The sequence below is a fragment of the Euleptes europaea genome, chromosome 5 (assembly GCF_029931775.1).
Source record: "Euleptes europaea isolate rEulEur1 chromosome 5, rEulEur1.hap1, whole genome shotgun sequence".
Classification (NCBI taxonomy): Eukaryota; Metazoa; Chordata; class Lepidosauria; order Squamata; family Sphaerodactylidae; genus Euleptes; species Euleptes europaea.
In genome coordinates, this window is record NC_079316.1 from 24,993,024 (window position 1) to 25,008,207 (window position 15,184).

A 15,184-nucleotide genomic window follows, 5' to 3' on the forward strand; every position below is an offset into this window, starting at 1 on the left:
TAAATTTATGTTACCAGTTCGAGAAATTACTAACCCTGTAACAGGTCGTAACTTTGTTATCAACAGTTTCAATAATTGTGACTCTAAGTACCTTATTTATGTTATAAAATGTGCATGCCAATATTGGTACGTTGGTAAGACGAATAGACAAGTAAAATACCGTATCAGTGAGCATCGCTCGAGAATTAGGACCCACGTGCTGGAAGCGCCTCTCATGCAACACTTCTTGGACATCAACCACATTGATGAAGATTTGTCCTTTTTTGTACTGTGGCGGTTTGTGAAGCAAGGAAATGAAAAAACTGATGTTGATTTGTTATTGCGACGTCAAGAATCTAAGTACATCCACCTCTTTAATACGCTGTATCCTAATGGACTTAATACAACACTGGACTTGGCTTGTTATTTATGACATCTTACTGCACCTTTAAGGGAGTTGCTCAGGTGTAATCTATTAGCAATTAGGCTTGTGAATATACTGTTTAAAAATGTAAAGGAGACATTGATCTGTGGCCAACGCGTAAGCAGGTTATTAACAGCTAGCGTGTAAGTATAATAATGATATAGAAATGTCTTATTTCCTATATAAGCAAACTTCTTCATAATTTATGCCTACATGCTTATTATGCTTATTATTTTTATTGTTTATTTATTATTATGCATATAGTGGTCCCTGAAGAAGGCTCATTAGCCAAAACAGAGTGATAACCGGACCTCTGTAACAAGAAACCACACCCTATGAACCTTGGAACCACAAGACACTGAGTAGCATTTTTTGTTGGCAAATGTTTTATATATGACCTATAAAACATATATATGACCTATAAAACATATAAAATGTTTTATATTATTGCATTCAGTGCAATTAGCACTTGTTCTTATATGAACTCACTTATGTATATCAGTGTATATACTAAGGATTAATTCTGTGCTTTATTTGATGTATCATATGTTTTATGTTACATACATGTAGTTTGATATGAATACTAAATATCACTACTTTTCTACAACAGCACAACAATTTCTGCATTTTTCTGCTGCTTCTGTTTTCCTAACCTCCAGGTACTAGCTCGAGATCTCCTGCTATTACAACTGATCTCCTGCTGATAGAGATCCGTTCCCCTGGAGAAAATGGCCACTTTGGCAATTGGACTCCATGACATTGAAGTCCCTCCCCTCCCCAAACCCCACCCTCCTCAGGCTCTTCCCACAAAACCTCCCACCAGTGGTGAAGAGGGACCTGGCAACCCTAAGTGACTTCCACAGGAGTTTTTGACCTTCCGTTGTCCTTCCTGCCCTGACCTGGATAGCTCAAACTAGCCTGATCTCATCAGATCTCAGGAAGCTAAGCAGGGTCAGCCCTGGTTAGTATTTGAATGGGAGAACACCAAGGAAGTCTAGGGTCACGATGCAAAGGCAGGCAGTGGCAAACCACCACTGAATGTCTCTTGCCTTGAAAACCCTCCAGAGTCACCACAATTCAGCTGTGACTTGATGGCAAAAATGGTTTTTGGTACTCCTGGCTGAAAAACGTTAACTAGAAATGCATCTCTGACTGATATTTTCCATTAAAAAAAAAACCTGACACCCATTTTGGGTAACAGATATTACCAAATATTCACATTAAGGCATTGATGGGTTCCATGGTCAGTGATATACTTGCATGCTAAGGTGTGTTGCGTTCAAGGATTTCCCCAACTGCAACAGATGGTTAGTGTAGTCACCTCTCTGATCTCCTGTTGAAGGAGAGGTGGAACCTGAATTCCTTCCTTCCCCAGCAGAGACAGGAACTGTCAAATCCAGCAGCATTTATGGTCCTTGCTATGGTGTATATATGGTGTTGATAGTTCCAATTGCTGGATTTGGTAGCCCTCCCCCCATTTAGCAGCCATTTGAACATGTAGAGTTACTCCATTTGTTTAGACTGGAATAACATTGCATACAATTGCATTGTTGGTTGATAGGGATGCCAACCTCCAGGTACTAGCTGGAGATCTCCTGCTATTACACCTGATCTCCAGCCGATCAGTTCCCCTGGAGAAAATGGCCGCTTTGGTAATTGGACTCTATGGCAATGAAGTCTCTCCCCTCCCCAAATCCTGCCCTTGTCAGGCTCCACCCCAAAAATCTCCAGGTATTTCCCAACCTGTAGCTGGCAACCCCATTGGTTGATTATTTTAATCTTGTATATTTTGCTTCCAGGTAGGGTGGAAGTTTGGAGAGATTATGAGCAGGGAAACAGCCTGAGGCGAAAGGGCTTTAAACCAAGCCCCCCACATACACACACACACACAAAAACCCCTTCTATTTAAAACTCACAGCTTCCCAGGGACGTTTTGTAATTAACAAAGAAGCCAAAATGTTAAGACCTGAGACTCTTTTTTAGCAGGTCAGGTATACTGTTTGTTCTGCTGATAAGCAATCTGAGTCATCCGGCTTTCTTCTTGCCCTGTTCGACTGTTTGGACCTGAGCAGATTGTGGAATTCACTCCTCCTCTTCTGTACACCCTCTGGTTTTGCCACAAAGAGCCTGTTGCCGAGGGAACAAAATTCTACAGCAAACCACAAGCGACAACTTTTAATGACACTTCATTGATGCTCCCCTCCTCCCAAGTAACATGCTTCCATTCTGAATCGCCATGCCTCCTTGAAACAGCCCGATCTTATCCCTGTTTGCTCAGAAGGAAGTCCCGCTGACTGAAGCCTCCACACAACAACGATCAGGGCTTTTGTGTGAAAGCAAGATAAACTATTTCCAGAGCCAGGGTTGATGTCGAAATCTCTTGGCAATGAGCCAGGAGGAAGGGCAGATGATTCAGAACTAAGCCCTTGGAAGAACATAACACTTTTAAAACAGGCTTCCAGTACAGACTGATACCATTCAGATTAACTGACTGTAAAAATCATAGGTGCCTGATTCACTTCGTTAAAGGCTATGGCAAAGCTCCAGCTATTTGAATGGAGCTGGACTGCTTCCAGTATTAAGGAAGGAACGAGTTTAGCTGGAACTGAATACCAAGGCACAATTAAATTAATGTACTTCCGCATTTAAAATAGTGCAATCGGGTTATTAGGAGGAGGAGGAGGAGGAGGAGGAGAGTTGGTTTTTATACCCTGCTTTCCTCTACCGTAAGGAGTCTCAAAGTGGCTGCCACTCACAATCCCTTCCTCTCCTTACAACAGGCACCTAGTGAGGTAAGTGAGGTTGAAAGAGTTCTGAGAGAACTGTGACTGGCCCAAGGTCACCTAACAGGCTTCATGTGGAGGAGTGGGGAATCTAATCTGGTAATGCACAGTAAAACTGTATGGACCAAATATACCAGGTTTTTTTTTTTTTAATTACAGCTCTTCAGTCATCATTTTCAGCCCATTTAGATGTTCTATAACTCACTTTTTTCTTTTGTGTGGTGCTTCTCATTGTGTAGATCATACAAAGCAGGGTATTATGCCTTTAATTGTTCCCTCTTTAGCACTCTAAATAGGAAACATGGGGGGGGAGGCAGAACATCATGAGTTGAGTGATTATATAATGGGGCACAATACAGAAAGGGGAAAAACTCCTCAGAGAACATCCACATTGGCCCGTAGACAGATATTCTTAGTATCTATTGACTTTAAAAGGAGTTGAGCTCTTTCATAGTGCAGTCCTAAGCAGAGATGTGTGTGGAAAGTGCTGTCAAATCGCAACTGATTCATGGTGACCCCAGTAGGTTTTCAAGGCAAGAGACGTTCAGAGGTGGATTGCCTGCCTCTGCATAGAGACTCTGGTAGTCCTTGGTGGTCTCTAGGGTTACCAGGTCCCTCTTTGCAACTGGCGGGAGGTTTTTAGGGTGAAGCCTGAGGAAGGTGGGGTTGGAGGAGGGGAGGGGCTTCAATGCCATAGATTCCAATTGCCAAAGCGGCCATTTTCTACAGGGGAACTGATCTCTATCAGCTGGAGATCAGTTGTAATAGCAGGAGATCTCCAGCTAGCACCTGGAAGTTGGCAACCCGAGTGGTCTCCCATCCAAATACTGACCAGGGTTGACACTGCTTAGCTTCTGAAATCTGATGAGACTGGACTGGCCTGGGCTATCCAGGTCAGGGCTCAGCAGAGTTACACCCTTCTAAATCCATTGAAAATATTACATAAATACAATCAGCTAATTATGTTTACACAGTGTGCTCTGAATTCCCCATACCTGATTTTTAAATAGTGGAGAATGCAATACTAAACAGAATTACTGTCTTCTAAATCCATTGGACTAAGGAGAACAAGTTCCCTCAGGGATCCTTTAGTCCTCTGACAATTTACAACCATCTCAGAGACTATCTACTATTGGACACCACAAATGTGGTTCCTGCTCCATTTGTACTCTTAGTCTCCCTGTTAAAGAATTTAGTTCCATCTCCTCTAACTTTCGTTTTAAACTTCTGCATTTTTCGAACTGTGCTACAAGCTGAATTATTTATGCCATTACTTGCGGCTGTTTGAAACTTTACATAGGTAGCACGATGCGGCAAATACATCTCCGTATCAGGGAACACAGATCTCGTATACGTGCCCATAATTTGGAAGCTCCTCTCGTAAGTCATTTTCTTGAAAAAAAAGTATGGAGAGAATGAACTTAGATTCTTTGTCCTATGGGTGTATAAAGACCAAACACACAATGCTAATGATGTCCAGAAGATATTATTGCAGCACGAAATGCGCTTCATATATCTTTTCAGTACTCTTGTACCTAATGGTCTTAATACTGATTTTGACCTGTCTTGTTTCTTTTGATCAATAGTGATGTTTGTATATTGTCATTGTGTATTGTTGTGTATCATTGTCACTAGTATTTTTTGCACTTGTTTTGTATTTCACCATTACACTGCATTTTTTATACTTTGTGTGAGCCTGTTACTGTTATTTTGCAAGTACTTCTATTTACAGTATCAGTGAATTTTTGTTACCTCCAGGTGGGGCCTGGAGATTTCCCAGAATGACAACTGATCTCCAAATAACAGATATCAGTTCCCCTAGGGAAAATGACTGCTTGGAAAGTTACCTCTATGCCTTTATACCTGCTGAGGTCTCTCCCCTCCCCAAACCATGCCCTCCACAGGCTTCACCCCCAGATCTCCAGGATTTCCCAACCCAAAGTTGACAACCCTATTGGGGAACCATTTTGGACTGATGATTTTGTAAGGTCGCCTGATGCCGGAGGTTTATTGGAAAGGATCGTAAGTGGTAGAGATTGCAGGCAACAGGTCATAAAGAAAGCAAATGTAGTTTATGAAACAGAATGCGGAACTTGGTCCCAGGACCAACAGGGTCCCAGATTACAGCTGATTTACCAGGCAGCCTTAAAACAAACCACAGTTTCAGTCTCAAGTTCCTTAACGGAGGCATACGTCACAGCCTGCTGAGATGAAGAAATATTGCTACCCACCCTGAACCTCAAGGGTAATAAATCATACCATCATCTAAGGACATTCATCTTCATTAGATTTCCCACTTGTTCCATTTTGTTGGTGCACAGAGCACTTTTGTATAACAGATTTTGTTTTAATGTATACTTACTTAACACTGTGTCTCCTTCCATTCACATTACTATTTGACACGTATTAAGTATTAACATCAGCAGGGGATTAAGGCATTTAAACCCCCAGGCATATACTAAAAGAGCACTTGAACAACAAACACATGAAGCTGCCTTATACTGAATCAGACCCTTGGTCCATCAAAGTCAGTATTGTCTACTCAGACCAGCAGCGGCTCTCCAGGATCTCAGGCAGAGGTCTTTGACATCACCTACTTGCCTAGTCTTGTTAACTGGAGATGCCAGAGATTGAACCTGGGACCTTCTGCATGCCAAGCAGATGTTCTACCATTGAGCCACAGCCCTTCCCCTAAAACAGCACTTTCATTCCCAAATGTAACACTTCTTAAGATGTTCGATATTGGTGCTTCAGCCACCCAAAATAAGACTGCACAATATGCATGATCCTTTCTTTATATGTGTGCATGGGACAACATGTATTTTCTATGCACATACGGTTTTGGTATGTGCAAACTTATGTTACCTTAAAACTCTGGTGTCCCATCACGTGTACTAAAGCTGCACACAGATGGAATATATGAACATTGCTCCATTTCCACAAATTAGACTATGTATATCCAGAGGATCATGTGCAGTAGTAGTGGACTCTCTTGCTATGCACGGTTGGAGCACCAAAATCAAACAGCTGTGTTTATTGATGGGTACCCTTCTCTGCCCTTTCCATTGCTTGGTGTAATGACACTCTCTGTGCTCAACTCCTTGATCTGGTATTGATACAATGCTGGGACCTTGCTGAATTCTCTGCTCTGAGTCTGGAGTCAGTGGTCAGTGGCATCTGAAGAGATTTTGCTTTGTTGTGTAACTGGCAAGCCTCTTCCTGATTTTAGCCACCACCACTCTGCTGACCCCAGTTCAGTAAAGCTTGAAATCTTGCATGGGGGTCCTGCAAACAGACATAAGATTGCCAGTTCTAATAGTCTCCATGGATGGGCCTTTTAAAATTTATTTATTTAACCTCTGGGAGGTTTTGAGAAGGTTGAACAAACTCTCTTGTCTGCAGATTCCTGGTGCTTAGCTCATAACACTCGTTACCATGTATTACAACTTATTCCAGGCTAGTATCCAATGAAAGCTTATGTGTATATTTTGCTAAAAACCCAATTTTACATTTCATAGCTTTTAAAATCATTTACCTTCTGTACAATTCTAATATTATCTCTTGTCAGCTGCTGGTCTGTGACAAAACAAAACTTATGCGCCGGCCAAAAGGAGAAGTTACAAAAGACTGTTTGGTTTCGTGTTGAGGCAGCTGCAGTTGCTTTTATGGGATCAATTCAAGGTTTTGGTTATTATCTATAAACCCCTTCATGGCCAGGGATTTGCATATCTACAGGACTGCCTCTCTTCTGTTACATTGTGCAGCAGAATCACTGATCATCTGACAAATATAATCTGTCTCAATAGGTCTTTTTTGGTTGGAGTTCCCCTCCTGGTGGAATAACTTTCCATAGCAAGTTAGGAAAGCCCCCATTGCTTCTGTCATTCCTTAAACCATATAAGACACATTTTTTTCAGTAGGCCTTTTTGTAAATTAGCTTGTTGTTCCTATTTTTTTTTATTTCATAGGTATTTTATTGCTATTTAGGATCATTAAATATTTTACTATTTGTTTTGAGTCTTTTAAAGAAAGGTGTGCTATAAATGCAATAAATAAATACCCCACAATTCTCAACAACTGGTATGGAAGGGGTTCCTACCTCTAAAGATTCCATTTAGCCATCATAGCTAATTTGGTGGAATGGGAGAAAAAGGTAGCCCAGAAAAAGAATCCCATCTAGGGTAGCCAACTCTGAGCTGGGAAATACCTGGAGATTTGAAGGGTGGAGCCTGAGGAGGGTGGGGTTTGGGGGGTTTCCAATGGGGTATACTGCCATAGAGTTCACCATCCAAAGCAGCCATTTTCTCCAAGTGGACGGATCTCTGTTGCCTGGAGATGAGCTGTAATAGCAGGAGAGCTCTAGCCATCACCTGGAGGTTGGCAACTCTAGCTTCATCCCTGCCCCCCAAAGGAAGGAGGGAGGAAGAGCCTGCCCTGCCAGCCCTGTGCAGCTCAGTGGGGTAGTGCACCTCCATCCCTGACTGGCATAGGGTTTTGTGGGGCCACATGACGACTCCTCCAACTAGATCAGGGCAAGGGCCACTGGCTTGCAGTGGTAGCTGCTGCCTGCCTGGCATGGTGGCCAACCCTTGCCTGGGGCTTTGGTGGTCCCAGAGGGGAGTGGACCCTGGGCCATTGGCCCATTGAGACCTTTTCCTGGTGGCCTTCAAGGCCAATGTGCCCCTGACAGATAATAACCATGATAGAACTATCCTCATTAATTTCTTTCATTCCCTTTTATAGCTAGTTTACCTAGGAAATGAGCCAGTCTTTTACTGAGGAACCAGCAGATTAGAATACAAACTGCCTAGTTATGTGTGGAAACAGATATACATTTTAAAAATAAAACTCTTAGAGCATTTCATCCCAGCACAATGAGTCCAGCATCCTCCCTCAATCAGTATGTAAATGACAGATATGCTTATCCCTTAATGAAACAATAATAATCCTTCCCTCCATACTACAGGTTAATTGTCTGCCTTTTTATTTTTAAAGCGCTATACGTACATCTCTTAAACGTACACCATGAGCTCATGCATAACTGAAAAGCACAATAAATCAAAAATACTTGAATATATTTCCAGGAAGGGGAAGACAATTTGTGATGTCACAGGTTCCTGCCAATGAGACCTTACCAATGAGACCAAATTCTATAGTATCCTTGCAGAATCAATTTCCCAGAACTCAGCCCAGGAGAGAAGATAATACTTTTGCAGTTTCATAGCAGGCTCACTGCTTACTTATGTGCATTTGTACTGCCCAAACTTTCTAAGAGTTCAAACAGATGAGATAAAGATTACAGATCTCGTTCTGACCATAAAATACAAAGTGCAGGCTAGTGCAGCCTCAGTTTGCTTTGGGGCCATGAAAGGAAATGATGATGAAAACATATAGGAACTGTGTGGAGCTTCAAAAGTTCCTTTACCAACTGGGTGAATGGGCAACAGATTGGCAGATAAAATCTGATACAAACTTATTAATGGTTGGGAGGAAAAAACCTATGTGTTGAGGTATGTGTTAACGGGGACTCATCTGGAGATCATAGAACAAGATTGTGGGCAGCTTACTGAAAATGTTGACTTGGTGTACCATGGTGATTTCAAATAAAAAGAAAATTCCATGCTAGAGATTATCAGGAAAAGGCTGAGAAAAAAAACCCTACCAGTATAGTAATGCCCTTATAGAAGTCCCTGGTGTGGTCACATTTGAGTTACTATAACCAGTTCTGGCTGCTGCATCTCAAAAAGGAATTAAAGAGTTGGAGAAAGTCAACATTATCACAGGGTTGGATTGCCTTCCCTATAAGGCACTAAAGCATGTGGAGCATTTTCGTTTTGGTGACATGATAGAAGTCTACAAAATTATGCATGGTATAGAGTAAGTGAGAAGGGAAGGCAGCATGGTACAGCCCGATCTCGTCAGATCTCGGAAGCTAAGCAGGGTCAGCCCTGGTTAGTATTTGGATGGGAGACCACCAAGGAATAAATACCAGGATTGCTATGCAGAGGAAGGCACTGGCAAACCACCTCTGTTAGTCTCTTGCCATGAAAACCCCATAAGGGGTCGCCATAAGTTGGCTGCGACTTGATGGCACTTTACACACACACACACACAGAGCAAGTGAATAAATTTTTCTCTGTCTTCCATAATATTTCAACTCAAGTCCACGCTATGAAACTTCACTGAACAGTTAACGGTCTTGTATAACTCATTGCCATGAGATGTGGTGATGGCCACAGGCTTAGAGAGATTTAATAGGAGAGTTGGACAGATTTATGTTGGATAGGCCTATGTTGACTATTAGCCATGATAAAGGAGTCCGGATTCTCAAGTAGAATGCTGCCTCTGATTGGCAAATGCTGAGGAAGTCAGGTAAGGTCTGACCCAGTCTGTAGACCCTGCTTGTGGGCTTCCCGATGGTATCCTTATAGTATCTGACTAGCCACTGTTGGGAACAAGATATTGGACTTGGTGGACCATTGGTCTTACCCAGGATTGCTGCTCTTTTCTTATGCATTTAACCCTTCAACCTTCACTTGGTTTCACTTCAAAACCAGGATCCCTGCTTTGTTATTAACATTTTAAATGGAAAAGTGTATCTTTTCTTCTCTGAAATAGTAATACTAAACCTGAAAGCCCAGATATGAATACTGAAACTTTGGAAGCTGAAGGGTTAAACATCTCTGTCCTCCTTTCAGGGCCCCAAAGCAAACCAAGGCTGCATGAGCCTGCAATTTGCATTTTATAGACAGAAGTTTGAGCCCATAGGAACCAGGAAACCCTTAAGGGTTGCCACTTCACACGCTCCTGGTGATGTCCTGCTTACTATTTTAGATAATAATAAGTTTGCAACAGAAGGCCAAAGTCTGTCAGGTTTATTAGTCCTTAATTGTTTAGAAACTGGGTGTTGTAGGACATCACCCATGTTGTTCAGTGCCTGAACGCAGTCTCTGCCTGCATGCTTGCTTTAAGAGATGTGAGAGGTCTAACTTCTCAGAGTGAAACACTCGGGACAGCTGCTGCGAGCTGCAACACCTTCTTTCCTGGCAGCTTCTTGATCCATGACAACTTGACTATCGATCCGAATTTCTCGCAGTTTTCTTAGAGAATATGGTTATCTCATAGCCAATAGGCATGGCTGTCGAAAGCATGTCCAGAACAACAGGAACCCATGATGAATATATATATATATATTAACATCCCTATTAGGAATGTTGGAGCACTGCAATCTAATCCTAGGAATTAATGGTAGTATAACATCTCATGCTGCAAAAATACACCCACCTGCATCTCATGAATTAAGAAAGACAAGGAGCTTCTAGAGTACAAGAGTAGGCTCAGTCTTGGCATTGATCAGCACCATAAAGCAACCTTTGGCTGCGGTAACTAAACATTATTCAAGTCAGCTCCACCCTGCAGGTAGGCAGTGATGAAGGTTATATTTTAATAACACTCTGTTTGCATACTGCCGCCCTGATAAGGTCACAGAACAAACATATACATGCTCTTATTCCTGTTGCATCGCACTAAGCCTGATCTTCCATTTCTTTCTCCTTTACTTGCCATTTTTCATGTGAAAGATCAAGAAAAACAAAATCTGCTTAATAAAATATATATATTTAAAAAAGCAGAAGAAGAAAACTACCAAAGTGTGTGGTAAGGATGGGGCTCGCAAGCTCTAAAGCCAAACAAGCCCAGATCCTAATGCTTGGACTCGATTCAGCAGGGAAATCCACGCTTTTGTACAAGATGAAGTTCAACGACGTCTTCCTAACTTTTCCAACAGTTGGTTTCAACGTAGAGATGATAGAAACAGGAGAGAATCTCGCCTTGACAGTTTGGGATGTTGGAGGACAGCACAAAATGAGGACCGCTTGGAGCAACTACTTGGAAAATGCGGACTGCCTGGTCTACATTGTGGACAGCACCGACAGACAACGCTTGGACGAGTCGAAGAAAGAGCTGGAGCTTATCTTGAAGAACGACAGAGTAAAGAACGTGCCTCTGATTGTCCTAGCAAACAAACAGGATCTCCCTGGAGCTTTGGACGCTGAGGAAATCACTAGGAGATTCAACATGAAGAAGCACTGTCATGACCGAAATTGGTATGTACAGCCTTGCTGTGCTCTAACAGGGGATGGCGTGTCCGAAGCTCTCCAGAAACTAACATCGTTTGCAAAATCCTATGTGAAATCTAAGCAAGAAGCTTTTAAGATTTTCAGACCAGATTAATTTATTTCTCTCTAAACAAGGTATATGGGGGAGGGTCTTTAAACTTAACATCTGACTTTTCAGGATTTGTTGTAAAATAGAATGTATTTATAGCAGGCCAGATACTGTTCCACTCCTTTGTGTTGCTCTTCAGAAATATTATTTTGCTGCATTTGAAAAATGCAATAGAACTGTGGGCATTTGGAACTTGAATACCTACTAAGCTGCATTATGAACAGATTCACCTGTGTTCTTAAATTAAGATACATCCGGGATCCATTTTATATTCAAAAGGGTAACTGTAGCATCCAAAGAAAACTTTACAGCATAATTCATAAGCAACTGCCTGGATATAGTTTGGATGTAGTCCTGTTTCCTGTAAATGTATGCATAAAATCCACGGAAATTAATTTAGCCTTATATTTGGACTGAAAATGTATGCCAGCAGATCTGCCTAAAGAGCAACATGATGCCAAAATGTGCAATATTAGTATGTCTGCATATAATCACAGAACCTGTATAATATTTGTCAAAGCTCAATTTTGTTTAGACTTTTTCATTAAATCAGAAAGAGCTTTATGTAAAACATAAAATTGTTATTTTTATTATATATTTATCCTGCTGTTCAACCATAATGTCGCTCCCAGATCAAGTTGAAAATACACTACAAAATGTAACTTGGGGAGTGTGGACCAAGGCAAAATGGAGGAGTACTTAACTATTTCTTCATCACCGATAGCCTCAGCAATGGCACTTCTGGTAAAATGGGATGTTTGTTTCTATCATAGGCTGTTCCCTCCCAGCCATTTTGATCCACCATACCATAGCATTCCTTACCATAGCAATGGTATACAACATCTATACAACATCATGCTCTATTCATCCTGCTCCTGTGTTTTCTGCTTTGATGCTATCTTTTCCAAACCTGGTTTTTGGAATGATGTCAAAGACCCTTTGGACACAATATGAATGGGAAGGTACACCACTGAGCCACAGCTCCTCCCCAAACATCAGCACTATTTTATTTTGCTCAGCCCTTTTCTCTGTGGAGTTATAAGGAGGAAGGTGCAGGCTGAAATCTTCCCCTTGTAACTCTGTATGGAAAAGTTCTAGAGGCTTACTTTTTGTTCAGACAAAATCTAGGAACTAGTAACTTGTGCACACATGAGGCTGCCTTAGACTGAATCAGACTCTTGGTCCATCAAAGTCAGCTCTACTTCTGAGCTACAGCCCTTCCACAATCTTTTGTTATTGCAAGTTCTGATTTTTTTTAGAAGTCCTTCAGTGGAGGGTGGAAATGGGAGGCATGGAGGGCTAAAGCAAGGAAATTGTGGAGAAAACTGCTGTGTGAACCCCCTGCTGTCACTGCAAATGTTTCCCATGCGGAAGAAGCTGTTATTGGTATAATCCCTCCAAAATTACTGGCAAATCTATGTATCATATTATATTCCTGTAATGTTGGGATGAGCATATCCTTATTTGAAAGGCATATTGAACTCACATCTGTATTAGAACCATAAATGTTCTTTAGTTTAGCTAGAGTTACATACCAATCAAACAGCTTTAAAGTAGCTGTCTTGGGGGTGGGGCCTAACTACACATTACATTTTTCCCAGGTCCTCCTCAGTTCCTCATGATCAAACATTCATTGGCACCTTGTCCCAGGCATACACGGGTCCAATTCGGATTTGGACGATGGCCCAGGAGAAGTCTTAAATCTACCCCCTCCAACATTTCCCTGACCTGAGCTGGGGCGACCTAGGCATATCCCGCCAATGCATGTGCCACCCCCATTAAAGGAAGCAGTAAACCAAGGCAGTAATGTATTTCACCAAACTGTGCTGTAAAAAAAATGCCTGTCAGTACCAAACTAAATCTGGAAGTTTCAAACCCTCTCTTCCCACAGAAAGAATCAAACTTTGGGGGAAAATGGTGCAGATTTCCTACCACCCCATATAAAGGTAGAAAACATTCTTTGGCCAGGAATCCAGATACATTTGTTAAAAGTTCATTTCTAATATTCAATAAAACCTGCATGGATTGTCTGTATAGTTAGATATGTCAATAAAGGTTAGTGCTTTAAAAATGCATTAATTACATAATCTACCACAATCAACTCCGTTAAAAGTGCTTAATTCAAATAGCAGCCACTATACAGGGTCTGGAACTAATGACAGGTTGAATGAGGGGCAAACACACTGAAGCTTAATCCAGACCCGATGGAGATGCTGTTGAGTGGTAACATGACTGATCCTGGTGAATGGGTCTCAGTCTTGACTGGATGAGGCGGCACTCCCTTTTTAGGTTCATAGTTTGGGCCTGCCCTAGCGTTGATTGCAAAAGGAGAAATTCCACACCCACCCACTCGCCTGCTCCTTGGTTCCTTCGTTCCCATAGCCATTAGCAACCTCCGTTTGCATAGCTAACACACTGCTGTGATTTTGCATGCTTCCTTGAGGGGATTCTTCAAGGCAGGGGCGGAGCAAACACAAAAGGTTGCATTAAAGGGGCTCTTAAGAAATGCAAAACAGGTGTGCGCCGGCTTCGCAGTCGCTTTCTGAATGACGGTTCAGAGTGAAACACTCAAAAAAATATGCGGGGCCCTTCAGCCTGGAACACGCTGCTAATTACCAAGCATAAATGGCTTTAATTGCTGCCTTGGTGGATCTCCTTTTCTCCTGAAGCAGCAGGCAAGGTAAGTATTTCAACTCCGTGGGGGTGGCGGTTTGAATCCAGACATGGGTCTGTTTCCGGACACAGACTGACATAATCATAGCATAATCTCTTTCACAAACTATTCAAGTCAGAGTCCTGGTTTCCAAACATGCGTTTAAAAGCTGGTACGTTGATTTTAATGGAACATTTCCACATTGCCAGCAATCTTGTTTCACCAATGTCCAAACACTACAGTCTGATGGGCTATCAAAATGTGGCCACCCACTATCCCAGCACATTGCACTCAGGTAGCAATGAGACTACAGTAGCTGGCTCAACAGAAGCTGGTGACAGCAGTGGGAAAGGTGGGGCAGATGTCAAGGCCTGCCCCTGCTGTGAGATAATTGGCTCCCCCCCACACACATTGCAAACTTCACATCACAATGAAGTGGAAGATGGCAACTTTATTACTTTATTACTTTATGGTGATGGATGCTAAGCTCTCCCCAAGATGCCCACTCTAATGGCAAATATTCCTCCTCTTTTTGTTAACAGCAAATCAGCGGGCAACAAGGAGACTTTTTTTTTTTTGGCATTCCTCCATGACACAGATACAACAGAAAAGAAGTCTTGCAAACATTGTGTTAGGCAGGGCGACAGAAAAGAATGGATTGGTGGTGTCTAATATTTGTGGCCAATACTGCGATATTGGTGCCCAAGGAGTGCACGACATTGTTTTAGAAAAAAAATCCCCAGGCATTATTTGTGCTTTATTCTCTCCACCATTGGAGTCTTGTGTTTGTACATGCTGCAGACAGTTCTAGCTGAGCAAAGGATTCTTTGTAATATCACATCACATTTGTTCATTTATTTTTCTGGAGCCACAAAATGCTGGGAAGTGGCCTTACAGCATTTGCCAAAACTGACCCCGAAAGCTCTCAGACCTTGAAAGTCTCAGGCCTTTTATGCAGGGACGTCCCTGCATAAAAGGCCTTGGACATCTTGGAGTCCTACATGTTGGAGTAGATGCTGTCAAAGCAGTATTGTTGCAGTTGCCGCAACCAATACATTAGAGGTGCTTTCTCATGGTACACATCTTGATCATTATAGGTACACACATGCAAAAAATATA

General features: G+C 42.0%; 1 protein-coding gene across 1 annotated transcript; it reads left to right on the plus strand.

The window, feature by feature from the left end:
• The first annotated feature begins 10,848 nt into the window (after positions 1-10,848).
• ARL14 (ADP ribosylation factor like GTPase 14) lies at positions 10,849-11,418 on the plus strand. The gene has a single exon (XM_056850229.1). The coding sequence runs from the start codon at positions 10,849-10,851 to the stop codon at positions 11,416-11,418; it is 570 nt and encodes a 189-aa protein (XP_056706207.1).
• Positions 11,419-15,184: the final 3,766 nt, after the last annotated feature.

Excerpts from the sequence above, each read along its gene's own strand:
- ARL14 (XM_056850229.1), top strand. The coding sequence starts at position 10,849 with ATGGGGCTCGCAAGCTCTAAAGCCAAACAAGCCCAGATCCTAATGCTT.